Source organism: Macaca thibetana, chromosome 4 (genome assembly GCF_024542745.1).
Source record: "Macaca thibetana thibetana isolate TM-01 chromosome 4, ASM2454274v1, whole genome shotgun sequence".
Lineage (NCBI taxonomy): Eukaryota > Metazoa > Chordata > Mammalia > Primates > Cercopithecidae > Macaca > Macaca thibetana.
This window is the reverse complement of record NC_065581.1, coordinates 67961902-67980004: the sequence shown is the minus strand read 5'-3', so window position 1 is coordinate 67980004 and position 18103 is coordinate 67961902. Positions and strand designations below refer to the sequence as shown.

Sequence of the window (18103 nt, the reverse complement as noted above, 5' to 3'; positions counted from 1 at the left end):
TAACTTTCTAATATCCTCAAACATAAATAAAACCAGAGAGGGAAAAAATTATTCCATATTAGGGAATGATTTTATGTATATTAGGAAGAATATACTGAAAACTATACACATAGCTTGTATATTTTAGTTAGATTACACTTACCTTCAGTAACTGAATCTAAATACCTATCTTCAAAGATTATAGGTAATGAATTGAGATCTCCATCTAATTCACTACATTCAATAGGTAAGGGTGGAAGAGAACTGCAGAAGGAAGTATTTTTGATAGCGGTGCACATCTGTAGATGACTCTGAGCACTGAAAAATATTTCTTAAGTCAGATTGTAATTTTAAGAAATTATACCCAACTCTCCTTTATAGACTCTACCCTTTCCCCTTCCCTCCTCCATTCCTATCCCCCATCTGTAAGACATAATCTTCTTATGAAAGAGCTGCTTGGTCAGCGATAAAAACTGGTAAAATGAAAATGATGGTTTGTTGGCAATAAATTATTGACTTATTAAATTACAGACTGCTAATTATTTACGTAAGTTCCATTATATTCTTCTATACTTTCTTATTTCAAAGTGAGTTTCCATGCTTAATGTCTCAACTTCTTAATCTGCTGCAAATCACATATAAGAGAAATACCAAAAGCTTAACTGCCTAGTAATTATTTGATGCTAGTGCTGGGAGAAAGACGCGTTTCATTTCTACTGTTTCTACTTAACATATATTGACAAATAAAATTAACAGCTATTTAAAACAAGATGTATAATTTTCTAATACAAAACAATTAAAACAGAAAACCCTGTCTTATGGAAAATTTCAAACAAATCAAAAAATAGTATAAAATACCCCACATACATACCTCTGAACTTCAACAATTAACATGTGCCCTTTTTATCAGCACTCACTACCTACCTTGATACTCTATTATTATTTATAGGATTTTTTTTGTGGTATAATTTATATGCATTAAAATATAAATCTTAGCTGTATGATTTTGACAAATGGATATATGATACAGAACATTTCCATCTACTCAGATGGTTCCCTCATGTCTTCCCAATCCAGCCCAAGTCAATGCCAAGAAAACCACTGTCCTGTCTTTTTTTCATCTTAGTTTTGCCTATTCTATAACTTCATATAAGTAGTATCATACAGTATTCAATTTTTAATGTCTAGCTTTTTTTGCTCAGCATAACGTCCTCTAAATATTCTTTAATGCCAAAGGAAACTAGGACTAAATCTACTCAGTAGGAGAGACAGAAGGCATTTGTTCTGGATATTTTAATTGTAAATCATTTACAATTACAGAAGACAATATCTATGAAAATCTGTAATAAAAAAGGATGAACATAAGAAATTATGACCTGTGAAAATACAGACAGAATATGGCCAAATGGAAGGCTAGAGCCAAAGCTGTAAGAGACTACCAAGATTATGGTAGATCTGATAAAAAGGGAAGGAGGAATACAGTGCATTATGCTTCTTTATATGTAAAGTATGGGACTTTTGTGAAGTAACTCATAAGATGAAACCTACTTTGATTAAAGATGGGATTTCTGAAATTCAAATTCTCTTAATTTCTTATATTAATACTGTATATTCTGTCACTGATAAATTCTGAGACAGGTATCTTATGTAAAAGGAAATAAAATCATTTTAATTTTGGATTTATACTACTCACTGAAGTTCCTGGTATGCAATGGCAGCTTCTCTTGGATGCTCAAAACAAAAGAATGCCTCAGAAAATCTGCGTACCTAAAAAATTCCAAAAGAGAATATTAACAATGTGAGATATTTAAAAAGTCAATCCGGCATCTTATGGTCAGGAGAGAAACAGCCTCCATTAGGCCCTCCATAATCACCTGTCAGAATTAAACTTCCCTTCTCCCTCTTCAGTGTTGCCAAAGCAATGTATTTTTGTACTGCATGAAATAAAATAAATCTGGAAAGCATATATAAATACAAGCTATTATGATTACCACCATAGCCTTTACCACCTTGTTTCTTAAAATAATTATATACATGAATTGTGTCCCCTCCTGAAGTGTAATGTTCTTTAGAATAGAAGCTGTGGGCCAGGCGTGGTGGCTCACACTTGTAATCCCAGCAGTTTGGGAGGCTGAGGCGGATGGATTACCTGAGGTCAAGAGTTCGAGACCAGCCTGGCCAACACGGTGAAACCCCGTCTCTACTAAAAACACAAAACTTAGTGGGGCATGGTGGCAGGAGCCTGTAATCCCAGCTACTCGGGAGGCTGAGGCAGGAGAATCACTTGAACCCAGGAGGCAGGGGTTGCAGTGAGCCGAGATGGCGCCACTGCACTCTAGGCTGGGCGACAAGAGTGAAACTCCGTCTCAAAAAAAAAAAAAAAAAAAAAAAAAAAGGTTATATTTTGATGACCTTTGCATCCCCCCAAAACATGCAGCTTGGCATATTACAGAATCAAGTACTTGGTAAATACATGTCGAATCTAGCTGAACATTTCTTCCATTGTATTTGTATTTTAACCCTTTCATTTTCAATTATGAAAGGAAAGCTTTGTCAGCTACTGCAGCAAAATTAGGCAACAGTTAGGAGCTGGAAAAGATGTCTTATTTGGACAGTACAGAGAGGAGAAATTATATTACATCTACAATTATTTTCTAAACAAAGTAAGATCTAGGATTCTTTGGTTTTAAATGTCCAACAAATCAGAGACCTATTTTACTTATCATCGATATCTGGCCAGATGAATTTCTGACTTACTAAACTTGCTTCCCTAAGCAGATAAACCTGGGTCTTCAGACAAACAAGTCAATGAGGGAAGTGGGGAAAGAAGATATCAATGAGAAGGATGCGTTCTGTATCTTTACTTTCATATGTGGTCCAAATATTTCTCTTTCCTCTCCAACATTAAAGGAAAGATGAGAGTAAATAACAGCCTGTCTGGCTATTAAGATGATTTCCTTTGGGGCTATAAAGCATGAAAAAAAACACATCTTTAAGTTATCTGGATTCCTGCAGTTGCAGCTGGACCTAAGAAACTGGCGCTAGCTGCTTTTCCTTCTCTCTCTACCTTCTTTAAGTCCCACAATAACGATCATTTCTTGACAGTACTCTACCTCATAGTCTCTATACTGAAAACTTTATTCTCATTCTTTGAATTAAACTACATAAAAACTCAATGTCAAATTGAATGATGAAGAAAAAACAAAAATGCTAGATGATATTATCTTCATTTAATAGGTGAGGAAACAAAGACACAAACAGGTTAATTATTTGGCCAAGATAACATAGCTAGTAGGCGATAAACCTGTGATTCAAAGATTTGAGAAACTCCAAATCTTGTACTCCAAACCACTTATCTTTTCCTTTCTAAATTAAGACTCCTTGTTATCAGAAATCTTTCCTTTCCTGTATGCACCCAAATGCAGTTCTTTCTAAATTCACTCTCAGCATAATTATCATGCTGTAGCTATTACAAGTAAGGGTATTAACTGTAGTGTGTGGCCATAACTAAGGTATGACTGCCACCTGATGGCAATACAGCTTATTTTCAGGCAAAAGTTTGACATAGAAAAAAATTTTAAATTTACAAATTTAAACTTCAAATACGGGGAATATATATATTTCTGCTTTGTATATGCATGTATTTTGGCATGCATTTTTTATGTTTATAAAAAATGAATTTTGTGTGCCCAATTAAAAAAGAAACTCATTTGGCAACATCAATTATTCAAAAGCTAGGAGGAAGAAAACAGTCAAGCATTCAAAATAAGTATTTGTTAATGCTTCACAGTTAAATACTCCTGTATCTGTGTTCACTATAATAATGCTGTTCAAATTGCTAACAGTATTTATATTACAATTCTATACATGTGCATTCAGATTAGTTTCTAATTTTGAGTGCAGGGTTTATATCTGATAGATTATCTAATACCTATGCTACCTTGAAAAAAATAAGCACCTTGCAAATGTTTACTGTGCAAATGTTTTTTACGTCCTTGCACTAACTCATAGCAAAATACCATACAATTGTTTCATTACAAAGCTGATTTATACTTACTAGCTGATACAACTGCACTTGGTTTCAGTTATTTGCTTTCCCAATCCACACCACATTAAAAGAGCAAATTAGACAAAGAAAAATGAAGAATTAGCGGTAAGTACACAGGCAGTTACAAGAAATGAGAACGTGGTGAAAAAATATCCGTCCTTAAAAAAAAAAAAAGCCTAGAATTCCCCTCTAAAAGATCACACAAAATAAACAAAAAATTAATACTTGAGATTTTTTAATGGATATTCCAATATCCTGGCATTTTTAATAACATGGAATACCAGTATATTAAAGTTGAGCACATTAAATAAAATTCATGACAACTAAATCATTATCAAAGGGCTAAAGTATGTTTGGTATAGGCATACCTTGGAGATATTATGGGTTAGGGTCCAGACCACCACAATAAGGTGAATATTGCAATAAAGCAAGTCACATGAATTTTTTCAGTTTCCCAGTGTGTATAAAAGTTATGTTTACGCTATACTGTCGTCTATTAAGTGTGTAACAGCATTATACCTTTTTTAAAAAAGCCAATGTGTATACTTTAAAAATATTTTATTGTTAAAAATGCTAATGATCATCTGAGCCTTTGACTGGTTTTGCTGCTGGGTGGTCTTGCTTTGATATTGATAGCTGCTCATCAGGGTGGTTGTGGTGGCTATGGCAATTTCTTAAATTACAACAGTGAAGTTTGCTGCATCAATTGACTCTCCCTTTCACAAAAGATTTCTCTCTAGCATGTGATGCAGTTTAACAGCATTTTACCCAGAGTAGAACTTCAAAATTGAGTCAATCCTCTTGAACCCTGCCACTGCTTTTTCAACTAAGTTTGTGTAATATTCCAAATCTTTTGTTGTCATTTCAACAATGTTCACAGCATCTTCACCAGTAGATTCTATTTCAAGAAACCACTTTCTCTGTTCACCCATAAGAAGCAACTCTTCATCTATTCAAGTTTGATTATGAGATTGCAGCCATTCAGTCACATCTTCAGGCTCCACTTCTAATTCTAGTTCTCTTGCTATTTCCACCACATCTGCAGTTATTTTTCTCCATTCGTCTTGACCCCCTCACAGTTACCTATGAGGGTTAGAATCAACCTCTTCCAAACTTCTGTTCCTGTTGATATTTTGACCTCCTTCCTTGCATCATGAATGTTCTTAATGGCATCTATAATGGTGATTTTTTTCCAGAAGTTTTCCTTTTGCCCAGATCCACCAGAGGAATCACCATCTAGGGCAGCCATCGCCTTACAAAATGTATTTAAGTAATAAGGCTTGAAAGTCAAAATGACTCATGGATCACATGGGCTGAAGAATAGATCGTTGTGTTAGTCTGCATGGAAACATCATTAATCTCCTTGTATATCTCCATGAGAGATCTTGGCTGAGTAGGTGCAATATTAATGAGCAATAATATTTTGAAAGGAATCTTCTTATTCCTGAACTGTAGGTCTCAACAGTGGGCTTAAAATATTTAGTAAACCATGCTGTAAACAGATGTGGTGTAAGCCAGGCCTTGTTGTTAATACAGCAGAATAGATTCAGCATAATTCTCAAGGGTTCTAGAATTTAGGAATGGTAAATGAGTATTGGTTTCAACCTCAAGGAACCGGTTACATTAGCTCCTAACAAGAGAGCCAGCCTGCCCTTTAAAGTCATGCACTGACTTCACTTTTCCAGCTATGAAAGCCCTAGATGGCATTTTCTTCTACTAGGCTGTTTTATATCCATTGAAAATCTTTTGTTTAGTGCAGCCACCTTCATCTTCTGGAGAACGTGCTGTAGCTTTTCCATCAGAACCTGCTGCCTTACCTCACACTTTTATGTTATGGAGACTTCTTGCCTTAAACCTCAACAACCAATCTCTGCTAGTTTCAAATTTGTCTTCTGTAGCTTCCTTACCTCTCAGCCTTCATAGAATTGAAAAGAGTTAGGACCCCGCTCTGGATTAGGCTTTGGCTTAAGGCATTGTTGTGGCTGGGTTGATCTTCTATCCAGACCACTCAACCCTTTCCCACATCACTACTAAGACTGTTTCACTTTCTTATCATTCAATTAGAGAAGCATTTCAATTTCCTTCAATAACTTTTCCTTTGCATTCACAAGTTGGCCAACTGTTTAGTGCAAGAGACCTAGCTTGCAGTCTATCTTGGCTTTCAACATGCCTTCCTCCCTAAGCTTAATCATCTCGAGCTTTTGATTTAAACTGAGAAACTTGCAACTTTTCCTCTCACTTGAACACTTAGAGATCATTGCATATTAACAGACCTAATTTAAATATTGCTGTGGAGACCCAAGTAGAGGAAGAGAGATGAAGGGAATGCCAGTTGGTGAAACAGTCAGAACGAACACAACATGTATTAAGCTCACTGTCATATATTGACACTACTGTGGTGCTTCAAAACAATTCCAATAGTAACATCAAAGATTATGGTTAGAATATTTAAAGAAAAAAAATTACCCATTAAAGATCACACTACTGGCTGGGCACCGGGGCTCATGCTTGTAATCCCACCACTTTGGGAGGCCGAGGCAGGTGGATCACCTGAGGGGAGGAGTTAAGAGACTAGCCTGACCAACATGGTCAAATCCTGTCTCTACCAAAAATACAAAAATTAGTTGGGCATGGTGACAGGTGCCTGTAATCCCAGCTACTTGAGAGGCTGAGGCAGGAGAATCGCTTGAACCAGTTGGGGGGGCAGAGGTTAGAGTGAGCCAAGATTGTGTCATTGTACTCTAGCCTGGGTGACAAGAGTGAAACTCCATTTCAAAAAAAAAAAGAAAAAAAGAAAGAAAATGATGTGCATGCCACCATGCCTGGCTAATACTTGTACTTTTCATAGAGATGGGGTTTCCCCATCTTGCCTAGGCTGGTCTTGAACTCCTGGGCTCAAGTGATCCACCCACCTCAGCCCCCAAAATGTTAGCATTATTGGCGTGGGCTACCACCCCCCACTTAGACAGATTTATTTACTGAAAGTGCTAGACATGATTTGTATATATACACATAAAAGCGATAAAATATTTTGTTTATGCTTATAGTCAAACTGGAAGTCTGCCTAAACCTTGCAAAATATAAAAGTATCAAATTATATACCATAAATAAGCAATATGTTCCCAGAAAGTACTTTTACTTTATTTAGAAAATACACATTCACATAGTTATACTCAAAGAATATCAGATCAAGTAGTTTAAGCAATAAATATCTCTTCTTAAAAATGCAAACTTCATAATGTTTTGAGTAAGTAACGCATCATTGTAAAGAGGTTCTTTAAGCGGAAAAGAATGGCTATACAAGCTATTCCTAACTTTTTCCCTCTACTAGAATATAAGTTTCACCAATGCTGTTGAGAATACTATTTTATGATATTAAAATCTCAATAAAAGCTAACAAGAATTCACTGACACTCTGGTTTCCTTACTGGGGGGTAATGGGTACACATTAGAATCTAGGATCCTGCTAATCCATATAGCAGCTTTAAAGCATAAATTTCAAAAACATGCTCCTTCCACAGGCAGATGCAACTGGACTCCAAGGAGGATAGGCCAAATTTCAGCTCCCACTGTTTCTAGCGTAGTTCTTCAGGGAATACCCTAACCCCGTTAATCACTTGGAGAACTTTTTAAAAAGTTTCCTAGGTCTGGACCTCATTCAGCACTGATCTTTTTTTAAAGTTCCCCAGGTAATTCAAATGTACAGCCGGGGCTGAAAACTTCTATTTTAATGTCAACTGAGACCACGAGAGTAGAACTTACCCTCTTCCTTCTGAAAACAACTGTAAAATTGGTTAAAATACATGAAGCAAGTTTTTCAAGCACTGAGGAACAAGCACTAGACAGGCGAAGCATCAGGAAAATATAATGTGCAATCAAGAGATAAAATCAGCCAATAGACAGACACCAAGATAATTGAGATGTCTGAATAAGTAGGCAATTTTTTAAAAAGTTACTTTATTTTTTTTTTTACAGCAGTTTTAGGTTTACAGAAAAACTGATCAGAAAGTATGAAGAGTTTCCATATTGCCCTTCCTCCCCCCACCACCCATCCAGCTTTCTCTGTTATTTACATCTTGTGTTACTATGGTACATTTGTTTCAACAGATGAACCAATATTAATATATCATTATTAAAGTCCATTATTTACATTAAGGTTCACTCTTGGTGTGGTACATGGGGTTTGAAAAATATATAATGACATGTATATACCATTACAGTTTCATACAGAATATTTTTACTGCCCCCCAAATCCCCTGTGCTCTACCTACCTGTCCCTCCCTGTCCCCCAGAGCCCCGACAACGCAGATCTTTTTGCTGTCACCATAGTTTTTCTTTTTCCAGAATGTCGTATAGTTGAAATCATACAGTATATGTAGATTTTTCAAGCTGGCTTCTTTCAGCCTGCATTATGCTTTCGAGGTTCCTCTGTGTCTTTTCACCACTTCACTGATCATTTCTTTTTATTGCTAAATAACATTCCATTGTATGAATGGACAACAGTTTGTTTATCCAGTTACCTATTGAAGGACATCATGGTTGCTTCCAAGTTTTGACAATTATGAATAAAGCTGCTTTATGTGGAGGTTTTTCTGTGGACATAAATTTTCAATTCATTTGGGTAAACACCAAGGGGTGTGATAGCTGGATTATATGATAAGAATATGTTCAGTTTTGTAAGAAACTACCAAAGTGTCTTCCAAAGTGGCCATCCTATTTTGTGTTCCTACCAGGAATGAATGGGAGTTCCTGTTGCTCCACATCTTGCCAACATTTGCTGTTGTCAGTGTTTTGGATTATAGCCATTTTTACAGGTATACAGTGGTTATCTTGTTTTAATTTGTAATTCTCTAATAACATATAATAATGGATATTTTATTTCCCCCATATAGAAGGCTAGAGTTGGATATTTCTCTTCCCCCCAGGTCAGTGAGGCTCTGGTAAGATAGTTTCTACTGAAGCACATTTTGTTAAGGACAGAATGATCTGGATGTATTTCAAAATGGCTACATTCCCTCCCCACCATCTGGAAGTATGAGGGGCTTTTCTGCAATTTTCATTGAAAGAACCTGGGAGGGCTCTTGGAAGTGAAAATCATGAAAGTATGGGATCCCCTAAGAACCCCCTTCACCCCTGCCAGGAGTTTTTAACTCATCTGTCCATACTGAGTCTCCAAGAATTCATCAATTATAAGTTTTCCTATTGCAGGACTGGCTACAGTGGTGATTTCTGTTCATGGGTTTTTGTTCTTTTTTTTTTTTTTTTTTTTTGAGACGGAGTCTCGCTCTGTCTCCCAGGCTGGAGTGCAGTGGCCGGATCTCAGCTCACTGCAAGCTCCGCCTCCCGGGTTCCCGCCATTCTCCTGCCTCAGCCTCCCGAGTAGCTGGGACTACAGGCGCCCGCCACCTCGCCCGGCTAGTTTTTTGTATTTTTTTAGTAGAGACGGGGTTTCACCGTGTTAGCCAGGATGGTCTCGATCTCCCGACCTCGTGATCCGCCCGTCTCGGCCTCCCAAAGTGCTGGGATTACAGGCTTGAGCCACCGCGCCCGGCCGTGTTTTTGTTCTATTAAGATGGAATTCTCTGTAACTGGCTATCTGACTCACCAATTTTGGGGACAGGAATTTGCCTGTGACCTTAATTCTCTGATAAATCTAAGAAGAGTTGTTGATTTTTCAGTTCGTTCAGTTTTCTTCTGGTTAGGATGGGAGTAACAACTTCCAAAGCTCTTACATGCTGGATCAGAAACTAGAATTCTAAGCAAGCACTTTTAAACAATGATTATAAATTGCCCAGTGACTGAAAGAAGCTGATCATAAACAGTAAACAGACAGGGCTTCTCCGCATAAAAATGGAACTATTACACATGAAGACAACCAAATGGAAATTTAAGAAGTTAAATACATAATATCTGAAATGAAATTTTACTAGATGAGATTAAGGGCAGATTAGTTGCTACAGAAAAGAGTTAATTTGAAGACAGAATAACAGAAATTATTCCGTCTGAAGAGCATAGATGATAAACTGCTGAAAAACAAGAGTATCAAAATGATATAACATACATATAGTTAGAGTACCAGAGGGAGAAGAGAGGGAAAGAAATGGGGCAGAAAATATATCTGAAGATATAATAGCAAATTTCTTTAAAACTGGTAAAAATAACCTAGAGTCCCAAGGATGTCAGCAAATCCTAAGCAAGATAAATACAAAAAACCAAACAACAAAAACAACAAAACTCCAACAAGGCATATCATAGTCAAACTGCTGGAAAACAAAGACAAGGTGAAAAATCCTAAAGGCAGCCAGAGGGGAAAAATAGTATAAATAACTGAGTATAAATAATAGTATAAACTACAAAGATAGTATAAACAATAGTATAAACTACAAAGTTTAATCAGACTACAGAGGCCAGAAGATAATGGTACTTTTTAAAGTACTCAAACAGAGGGGGGAATCTGTCAATCCAAGGTTAAACAATGCTATCGACCAACTTGAGCTGACTGAGATTTATAGAATACTCTACCTAAAAAATTTAGCAAAGCAATACAGTAAAAGGTCAATATGCAAAAATCAATTATACTTCTATATCCTAGTAGCATCTATTTGGAAAATAAAATTTTAAAACCATTTATAATAGTATCAGATAATATAAAATGCTTATGAGTAAACTTAAGGCATAAAAACTACAAAAGCAGATTTTAGAGAAATTGAAGGTCTAAATAAACGGGGAGCTAAATAGAAAGCTATATCATGCTCACAAATTGTCTGAATCAATATGGTTAAAGAGGTAATTGTCCCTAAATTGATCTATAGATTTTACTTAATGTAAACTGAAATTCCAAGAGGATTAAAAAAAATAGAGAAACTGACATGATTTAAAATTTTCTTTGGAGGAAAGGTTTTCCAATAAAAGCCAGCAAGACGAATTCTAAAAGAGCTGTTAACACTTGATTTAAAATTTATATAGAATTGCAAGAGATCTAGAATAGCCAAAACAATCTCAAAAAAGAAGAAAACCTTGGAGGACTTAGGCCATTACCTGGCTGCAAGTCTTAGTATAATATTACAACAATAAAGTTAGCATGGTATTTATTAACATAGAGATGCACAACAGGCCAATGGAACAGGAAAAAAGGTGAAGAAATAGACTCATGCTTATTAGTCAATTGATTTTCAACAGAGATTTTAAGGCAATTCAATAGAGAAAGAAAAATCTTTTCAATAAATGATGCCAAAAACCTGAACAGAAAAAAAAAAAAAAGAAAAAGAATCTTGACCCGTACACCTCATACCAAATTAAAAAATTAATTCAAGATGACCCATGGTCCTAAATGTAAGATCTATAATTCCAATGCTCTCTAAAATAAACACAAAATAATATTTTTCACGACTTGGGCAAAGATTTTTTAGGACACAAAAGCACTAAACATAAAAGAAAAAAAAAGATAAATTGTACTTAGATAGTCTCATCAAAATATATCACTGAGAAAATGAAAATATAAACCTCAGACTAGGAGAATTTAATAAATATGTTTGACAATGGACCTGTAACTAGAATATATATAAATATTCTTAATAAGTCAGTAATAAAAGGCAACCTAATTTAACATTTTGCAAAACTAAAGTCATAACAAAACCCTCAATATCAGGAGTCAGCAGAGAAATGCAAAATAAAACCATAATGAAATTCCACTTTACCCCTACTATAGTAGGTAAAGACTAATGACACCAAACAATACAAGCATGTGGAAAAACTGAAACTCTCATACATTAATGTTAGGAGTTTAAAACTGTATAGCCATTTTGGGAAAAAAAATATTTTTATTAAGTTAAAGATAAATCTACCCAATGACTAAGCAATTTTACTCCTATGTATGTAAGCAATAGAAATAAAAACCTATGTTCACAAAAAAGATCTATAGAAGAATGTTCATAGCATCTTTATTCAGAATAGTCAAGAGGAACAGATAAATGAATTCTGGTATATGACACCATAAAATACTCCTCGACAATAAAGAGAAATGAACTACAAATATATACAACAACATGGACTAATCTAAAAGAAATTATGTTGAATGAAGCAAATGAAAATTCTATTTCTAATCAAGACAGTAGTTGCTTACAGGGTGTAGGAACTGACCGAAAAGCAGCACAAAGTCATTTTGTGAAGTAATGAAATAATTTTCTTGAAGTATTGAGTAGTTTTCAAAATACGTTACAATGATAATTCAATAAGTTCATACAGCCATGCTCCACATAATGACGTTTAAGACAATGATGGATCGCATAAAGGATGATCTTTCCTAAAATTATAATACCATATTTTTACTGTACTTTTTCTATGTTTAGATAGGCTTGGATACACAAATACCACTGTGTTGCAACTGCCTACAGTATTCAGTACAGTCACATGCTATACAGGTTTGTAGTATAGGAGCAACAGGCTGTATACTATCTAGTGTAGCAGACTATACTATCTAGCTTTGGGTAGTATACTCTATGATGTTCACACAATGATGAAATCACCTAACAATGCATTTTCCAGAAAGTATCCTAATCATTAAGTAACACAAGACTGTATAAGTGTTTATACAACCTAGATCTCCTGAATATAAAGTTTCTGGGCTTTAGTCTCTCTGAGGACTCTCAATTTTTAAAAAACATCAAATATATCCTGATATCAAGCATGAGAATCTATGGTAACATAGATATACACTAATTAAATTGAGATTAGAAATCCTTTTCTCTCCCCCTTACCATGTGGATCTTTTCCATTGCATGTAATAATTATTCCAAGAAAACTGTATTAGTAGCAGTTATAAGCACAATACTTTCTCTTAAGGGTTAAGTTATATCTTTAAAATTTTTTATTATGAAGATAACTGCTAAATATATTTATCTTAATTTACAGGATTTCTTTTAATGGGGGAAAAAAATTTAAGATTTTTCCTGCTGCCCTGATGTCCCGTGCACCAAAGAATATTACCAAGAGGGTTAAAAAGCAACTCACAGAATACAGAAAAACATTTGCAAATTATGTATCAGATAAGGGCCTAGTTACCAGAATATATAAATAACTAAAACTCAACAACAAAAAGACAAACGACCCAATTAAAATATGGGGAAAGGACCTGAATATACATTTCTATAAAGGAGATACATGAATGGTCAATAAGCATATGAAAAGGTGTCCAAGGTCACTAGTCATTAGGGTACTGCAAATCAAAGCTACAATGAAAATATCATCTCTCCCTTACTAGGTTGGCCATGACAAAAACCCTAAAACAAAAAGCAGAATATAACAAGTGTTTCTGAGTATATGAAGAAATTAGAATCCTTGTACATTGCTGGTGGGAATGTAAGGTGGTGCAGCTGCTGTGGAAAACAGTGAGGATGTTCCTCAAAAAGTTAAACATAGAATTATCATATGACTCAGCAATTCCACTCCTAGGTATATACCCCAAATAACTAAAAACAGGTATTCAAACAAATATTTGTATACAAATTTTCATACCAGCAACTATTTACAGTAGTCAATAGGTAGAAAAACTCAAATGTTTATCAATGGACAAACATATAAAATAATGTAGTATACCCATACAGTGGAATTCTGCTACAAAAATAAATCATTATATAATACCACACATCTACAGCCATCTGATCTTTGACAAACCTGAGAAAAACAAGAAATGGGGAAAGGATTCCCTATTTAATAAATGGTGCTGGGAAAATTGGCTAGCCATAAGTACAAAGCTGAAACTGGATCCTTTCCTTACTCCTCACACAAAAATTAATTCAAGATGGATTAGAGACTTAAATGTTAGACCCAATACCATAAAAACCCTAGAAGAAAACCCAGGTAATACCATTCAGGACATAGGCATGGGCAAGGACTTCATGTCTAAAACACCAAAAGCAATGGCAACAAAAGCCAAAATTGACAAATGAGATCTAATTAAACTAAAGAGCTTCTGCACAGCAAAAGAAACTACCATCGGAGTGAACAGGCAACCTACAGAATGGGAGAAAATTTTTGCAATCTACTCATCTGACAAAGGGCTAATATCCAGAACCTACAAAGAACTTAAACAAATTTACAAGAAAAAAACAACCCCCCCCATCAAAAAGTGGGCAAAGGATATGAACAGACATTTCTCAAAAGAAGACATTCATGCAGCCAACAGACACATGAAAAAATGCTCGTCATCACTGGCCATCAGAGAAATGCAAATCAAAACCACAATGAGATACCATCTCACACTAGTTAGAATGGCAATCATTAAAAAGTCAGGAAACAACAGGTGCTGGAGAGGATGTGGAGAAATAAGAACTCTTTTACACTGTTGGTGGGATTGTAAACTAGTTCAACCATTATGGAAAACAGTATGGCGATTCCTCCAGGATCTAGAACTAGAAGTACCATATGACCCAGCCATCCCATTACTGGGTATATACCTAAAGGATTATAAATCATGCTGCTATAAAGACACATGCACACGTATGTTCATTGCGGCACTATTCACAATAGGAAGGACTTGGAATCAACCCAAATGTCCATCAGTGACAGACTGGATTAAGAAAATGTGGCACATATACACCATGGAATACTATGCAGCCATAAAAAAGGATGAGTTTGTGTCCTTTGTAGGGACATGGATGCAGCTGGAAACCATCATTCTCAGCAAACTATCGCAAGAACAGAAAACCAAATACCGCATGTTCTCACTCATAGGTGGGAATTGAACAATGAGATCACTTGGACTCGGGAAGGGGAACATCACACACCGGGGCCTATTATGGGGAGGAGGAGGGGGGAGGGATTGCATTGGGAGTTATACCTGATGTAAATGATGAGCTGATGGGTGCTGACGAGTTGATGGGTGCAGCACATCAACATGGCACAAGTATACATACGTAACAAACCAGCATGTTGTTTACATGTACCCCAGAACTTAAAGTATAATAAAAAAAGAAATCATTATATGGATACATGTAAAACATGGATGAAACTTGGTACATTATTCTAAGTGAAACAAACCAGATACAAAATGTTGTATGATTACATTTATATGAAACATCCAAGATCAGTAAATGAGACTAACCCTTGCCATGGAATGGGGAAAGGGGACAGGGGAGTGATTCCTTACTGTGTACAGGGTTTCCTTTTGGAGTGATGCAAATGTCTTGAAATAAGACAGAGGTGATGGTTACACAACACTGTGACTATATTAAATGCCACTGAATTGTACACATTAAAATTGTTAACGGTTAATTTGTGTTACATAAAATCTGTTACACTCAAAATTTGTTATCCCCGCCCTCCCCAACAAAATTACACTTTAGACACAGTTACCTATATGTGTCATATTACGTAACATCTATGCCTTTGAATCTTCTACTTTGGTGGTGCTGTCAACAAACGTTTTGATTTCCTAGCTATTAGACCATTGGCAGCATACTTAGTGTTCTACAGTATTTTTTTTATGATTAATTCCAGTGAATACAGCAAATGGCATGTTCTCTAATTCAATTGGAAAAAAATCCAAAACTATATTTTATACCACCAAGTTGATACTGAAAACTACGTTTGAGATTGTATTTCTCTTTGCTTGTAAAACATAAACAGTATAGCAAACCAGCATCATAATAAATGGTATTCTAATGTTACAAGTTTGTACTACTATTTTGTTTGAAGTCTTAACTTACATTTCATTTTTAATATTTTGCAAATTCATGGGAAAGAGATGAAATGTAGAAATATCAGGTCTGCATCTACTGCTTGGGTTCCCATCCAGTCACTACCATGTACAAGTCATGCAACTTTGGCTGTTATTTCACCTTTCTATAACCTCAATATTTCTTTTATAAAATGGGAATGACAAAGTATTTACTTCATGAGATTGTACTGATGATTAAATGAGTTAACATTTATAAAGCAATTAGTGCCTTACACAGATAATAATTGCTATACACATGTTTATTAAGTAAAAATACAAATAAATTACTATGGTCCGTCTATAAACATTCTGTGGGAAAAACAAACAAACAAAACTTTTCATTTCCAAGAGCACAATATAGTTTATCCATCTATGAAGGTCTCCTTTCAATTTTTAGATGAATTCTTGGGCTTACAGGCAGTGGTCCTGGAAGAATTACCATAATTTCAATAAAGTATTAGTAACAAACCTGTTGCTATGAACTCAAAACATAAACAGGCGGCCGGGTGCGGTGGCTCAAGCCTGTAATTCCAGCACTTTGGGAGGCCGAGACGGGCGGATCACGAGGTCAGGAGATCGAGACCATCCTGGCTAACACGGTGAAACCCCGTCTCTACTAAAAAATACAAAAAAATAGCCGGGCGAGGTGCGGGCACCTGTAGTCCCAGCTACTCGGGAGGCTGAGGCAGGAGAATGGCGTGAACCCAGGAGGCAGAGCTTGCAGTGAGCCGAGATCCGGCCACTGCACTCCAGCCTGGGCGACAGAGCAAGACTCCATCTCAAAAAAAAACAACAACAACAACAACAACAAAAAACATAAACAGGCAACTACAAGGTGGGAGAGAAGTTAGACAAAGAAAAAAGAGGCTAACCTCATAGAAGCAGAGTTCCATTTTATAGTTCAAGGAAAGACACAATTTTTTTTTTAATAGAGACAGGATCTCACTATGTTGCTCAGACTGGTTGTAAACTCCCAGCCTCAAGTGATCCTCCCACCTCCACCTTCGAAAGTGCTGGGATTACAAGTGTAAGCCACTATGTCCAGCCAGGAAAGACATGTTAATGTGATGAATTTAAATGAGCAGTATTACAGAATAATAAGTAACTGAATAGCAGAGTTACCATATCAACTTGGATTTTTTTGCTCTAGGTTAGAACCATAAATAATAGTGCATGCATTTTAAGTAAAGCCATATGTTTCCAAAAGGCCCTGCTTCCACATAAGAATAAGCTTGAAATTTGTTTTCTTCTTGACCAAGGAATTCTTTTCTGTATCTAAGATATATTAATACTTCACATACAACAATATGTAAAACACAGTTAAACCCTTTGATGCTTTAAGTATGTTATTTGATAGGGTTGCACCAGATATATTGAAATATCATTTACTATTTACCTGAAATTCCAATTTAACTGGGCACTCTGCATTTCATCTGGCAACCCTATGTATTTGGCTGCAGGATCTTTATTTATAAACATCTGGCATAATAGAACTAAAGATTTATACAAGCTGATGGTTAACATGTCTCTGAAAGAATGTGAAATCAACTGTTACTTTGACTCCACTAACCCTAACAAAAGCTTGTTTAAGTCAGCAATGTTAGCACAAAGCACAAAATCTGGCTCTCTGATCTGCAAACTGAATATATTATTTCCCTAATACTGGACTTATAATTCCAGACACAAGTTACAATCAATATTAAATATGGCATCTCTGATGTTATAATGGGAAGCATTATAACACAACAAGAGGTATCTTTGGAAGCACTAGCAATAAAGATCAGTAAAATTATTGAGGAAATAAACTGCAATGAAAGCAAGTTCTCTATAAGACATAGTGTTGAGAGACAATTCTTCATGCGTCTCTTGCATTTCTGAAAGGTTTGTGAGCAGAAACCCTGACTGTCTTTGTTACAGACTATCTTTTCAAGGATGTTCATATTAGAGAAAAGCCTGGGAAAACAGAGATATGTCTCCCTTTGGAGCAAAGAACAGGTTACAGCATTGGTCGATAAACCTTGCTATCTATTATAAAATATTTTGGATCCCTAAGCACAGAATTTTTCTCCTGTATTGCAATCCACTAGCATAAGCCTGGCCTTTTTTATGTTGGGCTGTGGAAATCTGGGCTCAAGGAAAGAGAACAAATGATAATATTACCATTAATAAGGTCCTTTGTCTCATGTTTTCTGCTGCTATACATGAATCAATTTATGATAGGCTAACTTATTGGCATGTAATTAGGAGGGCAAAATCTCAAGATTCTTTACAGTTCTTGACACATAAAATTCAGGATAATTTCAGATTTTTTTTTTGCTTTTTATATAAGTTGTCCCACTTGATCATTCCATTTTAGTTTG

At 35.7% G+C, this 18103-nt stretch overlaps 3 protein-coding genes and 1 pseudogene across 16 annotated transcripts in view; all 4 read right to left on the bottom strand.

The window, feature by feature from the left end:
* The window catches only part of FAM135A (family with sequence similarity 135 member A), a 134340-nt gene that overhangs the window by 36643 nt on the left and 79594 nt on the right, over positions 1 to 18103 (bottom strand). For all 14 annotated transcript variants that reach the window (XM_050789692.1, XM_050789702.1, XM_050789699.1 and 11 more), the window contains 2 exons: positions 1673 to 1746; positions 143 to 297 (listed from right to left, as the gene is read on the bottom strand). In XM_050789692.1, coding sequence (XP_050645649.1) covers positions 143 to 297; positions 1673 to 1746 — 229 coding nt within the window. The remainder of the gene's footprint in view (positions 1 to 142; positions 298 to 1672; positions 1747 to 18103) is intronic.
* Positions 1 to 18103, bottom strand: part of SDHAF4 (succinate dehydrogenase complex assembly factor 4) — a 170897-nt gene that overhangs the window by 73807 nt on the left and 78987 nt on the right. The window lies entirely within an intron of this gene.
* SMAP1 (small ArfGAP 1) overlaps positions 1 to 18103 on the bottom strand; it is a 428466-nt gene that overhangs the window by 333897 nt on the left and 76466 nt on the right. The window lies entirely within an intron of this gene.
* On the bottom strand, positions 10921 to 10975 carry LOC126954044 (uncharacterized; annotated as a pseudogene).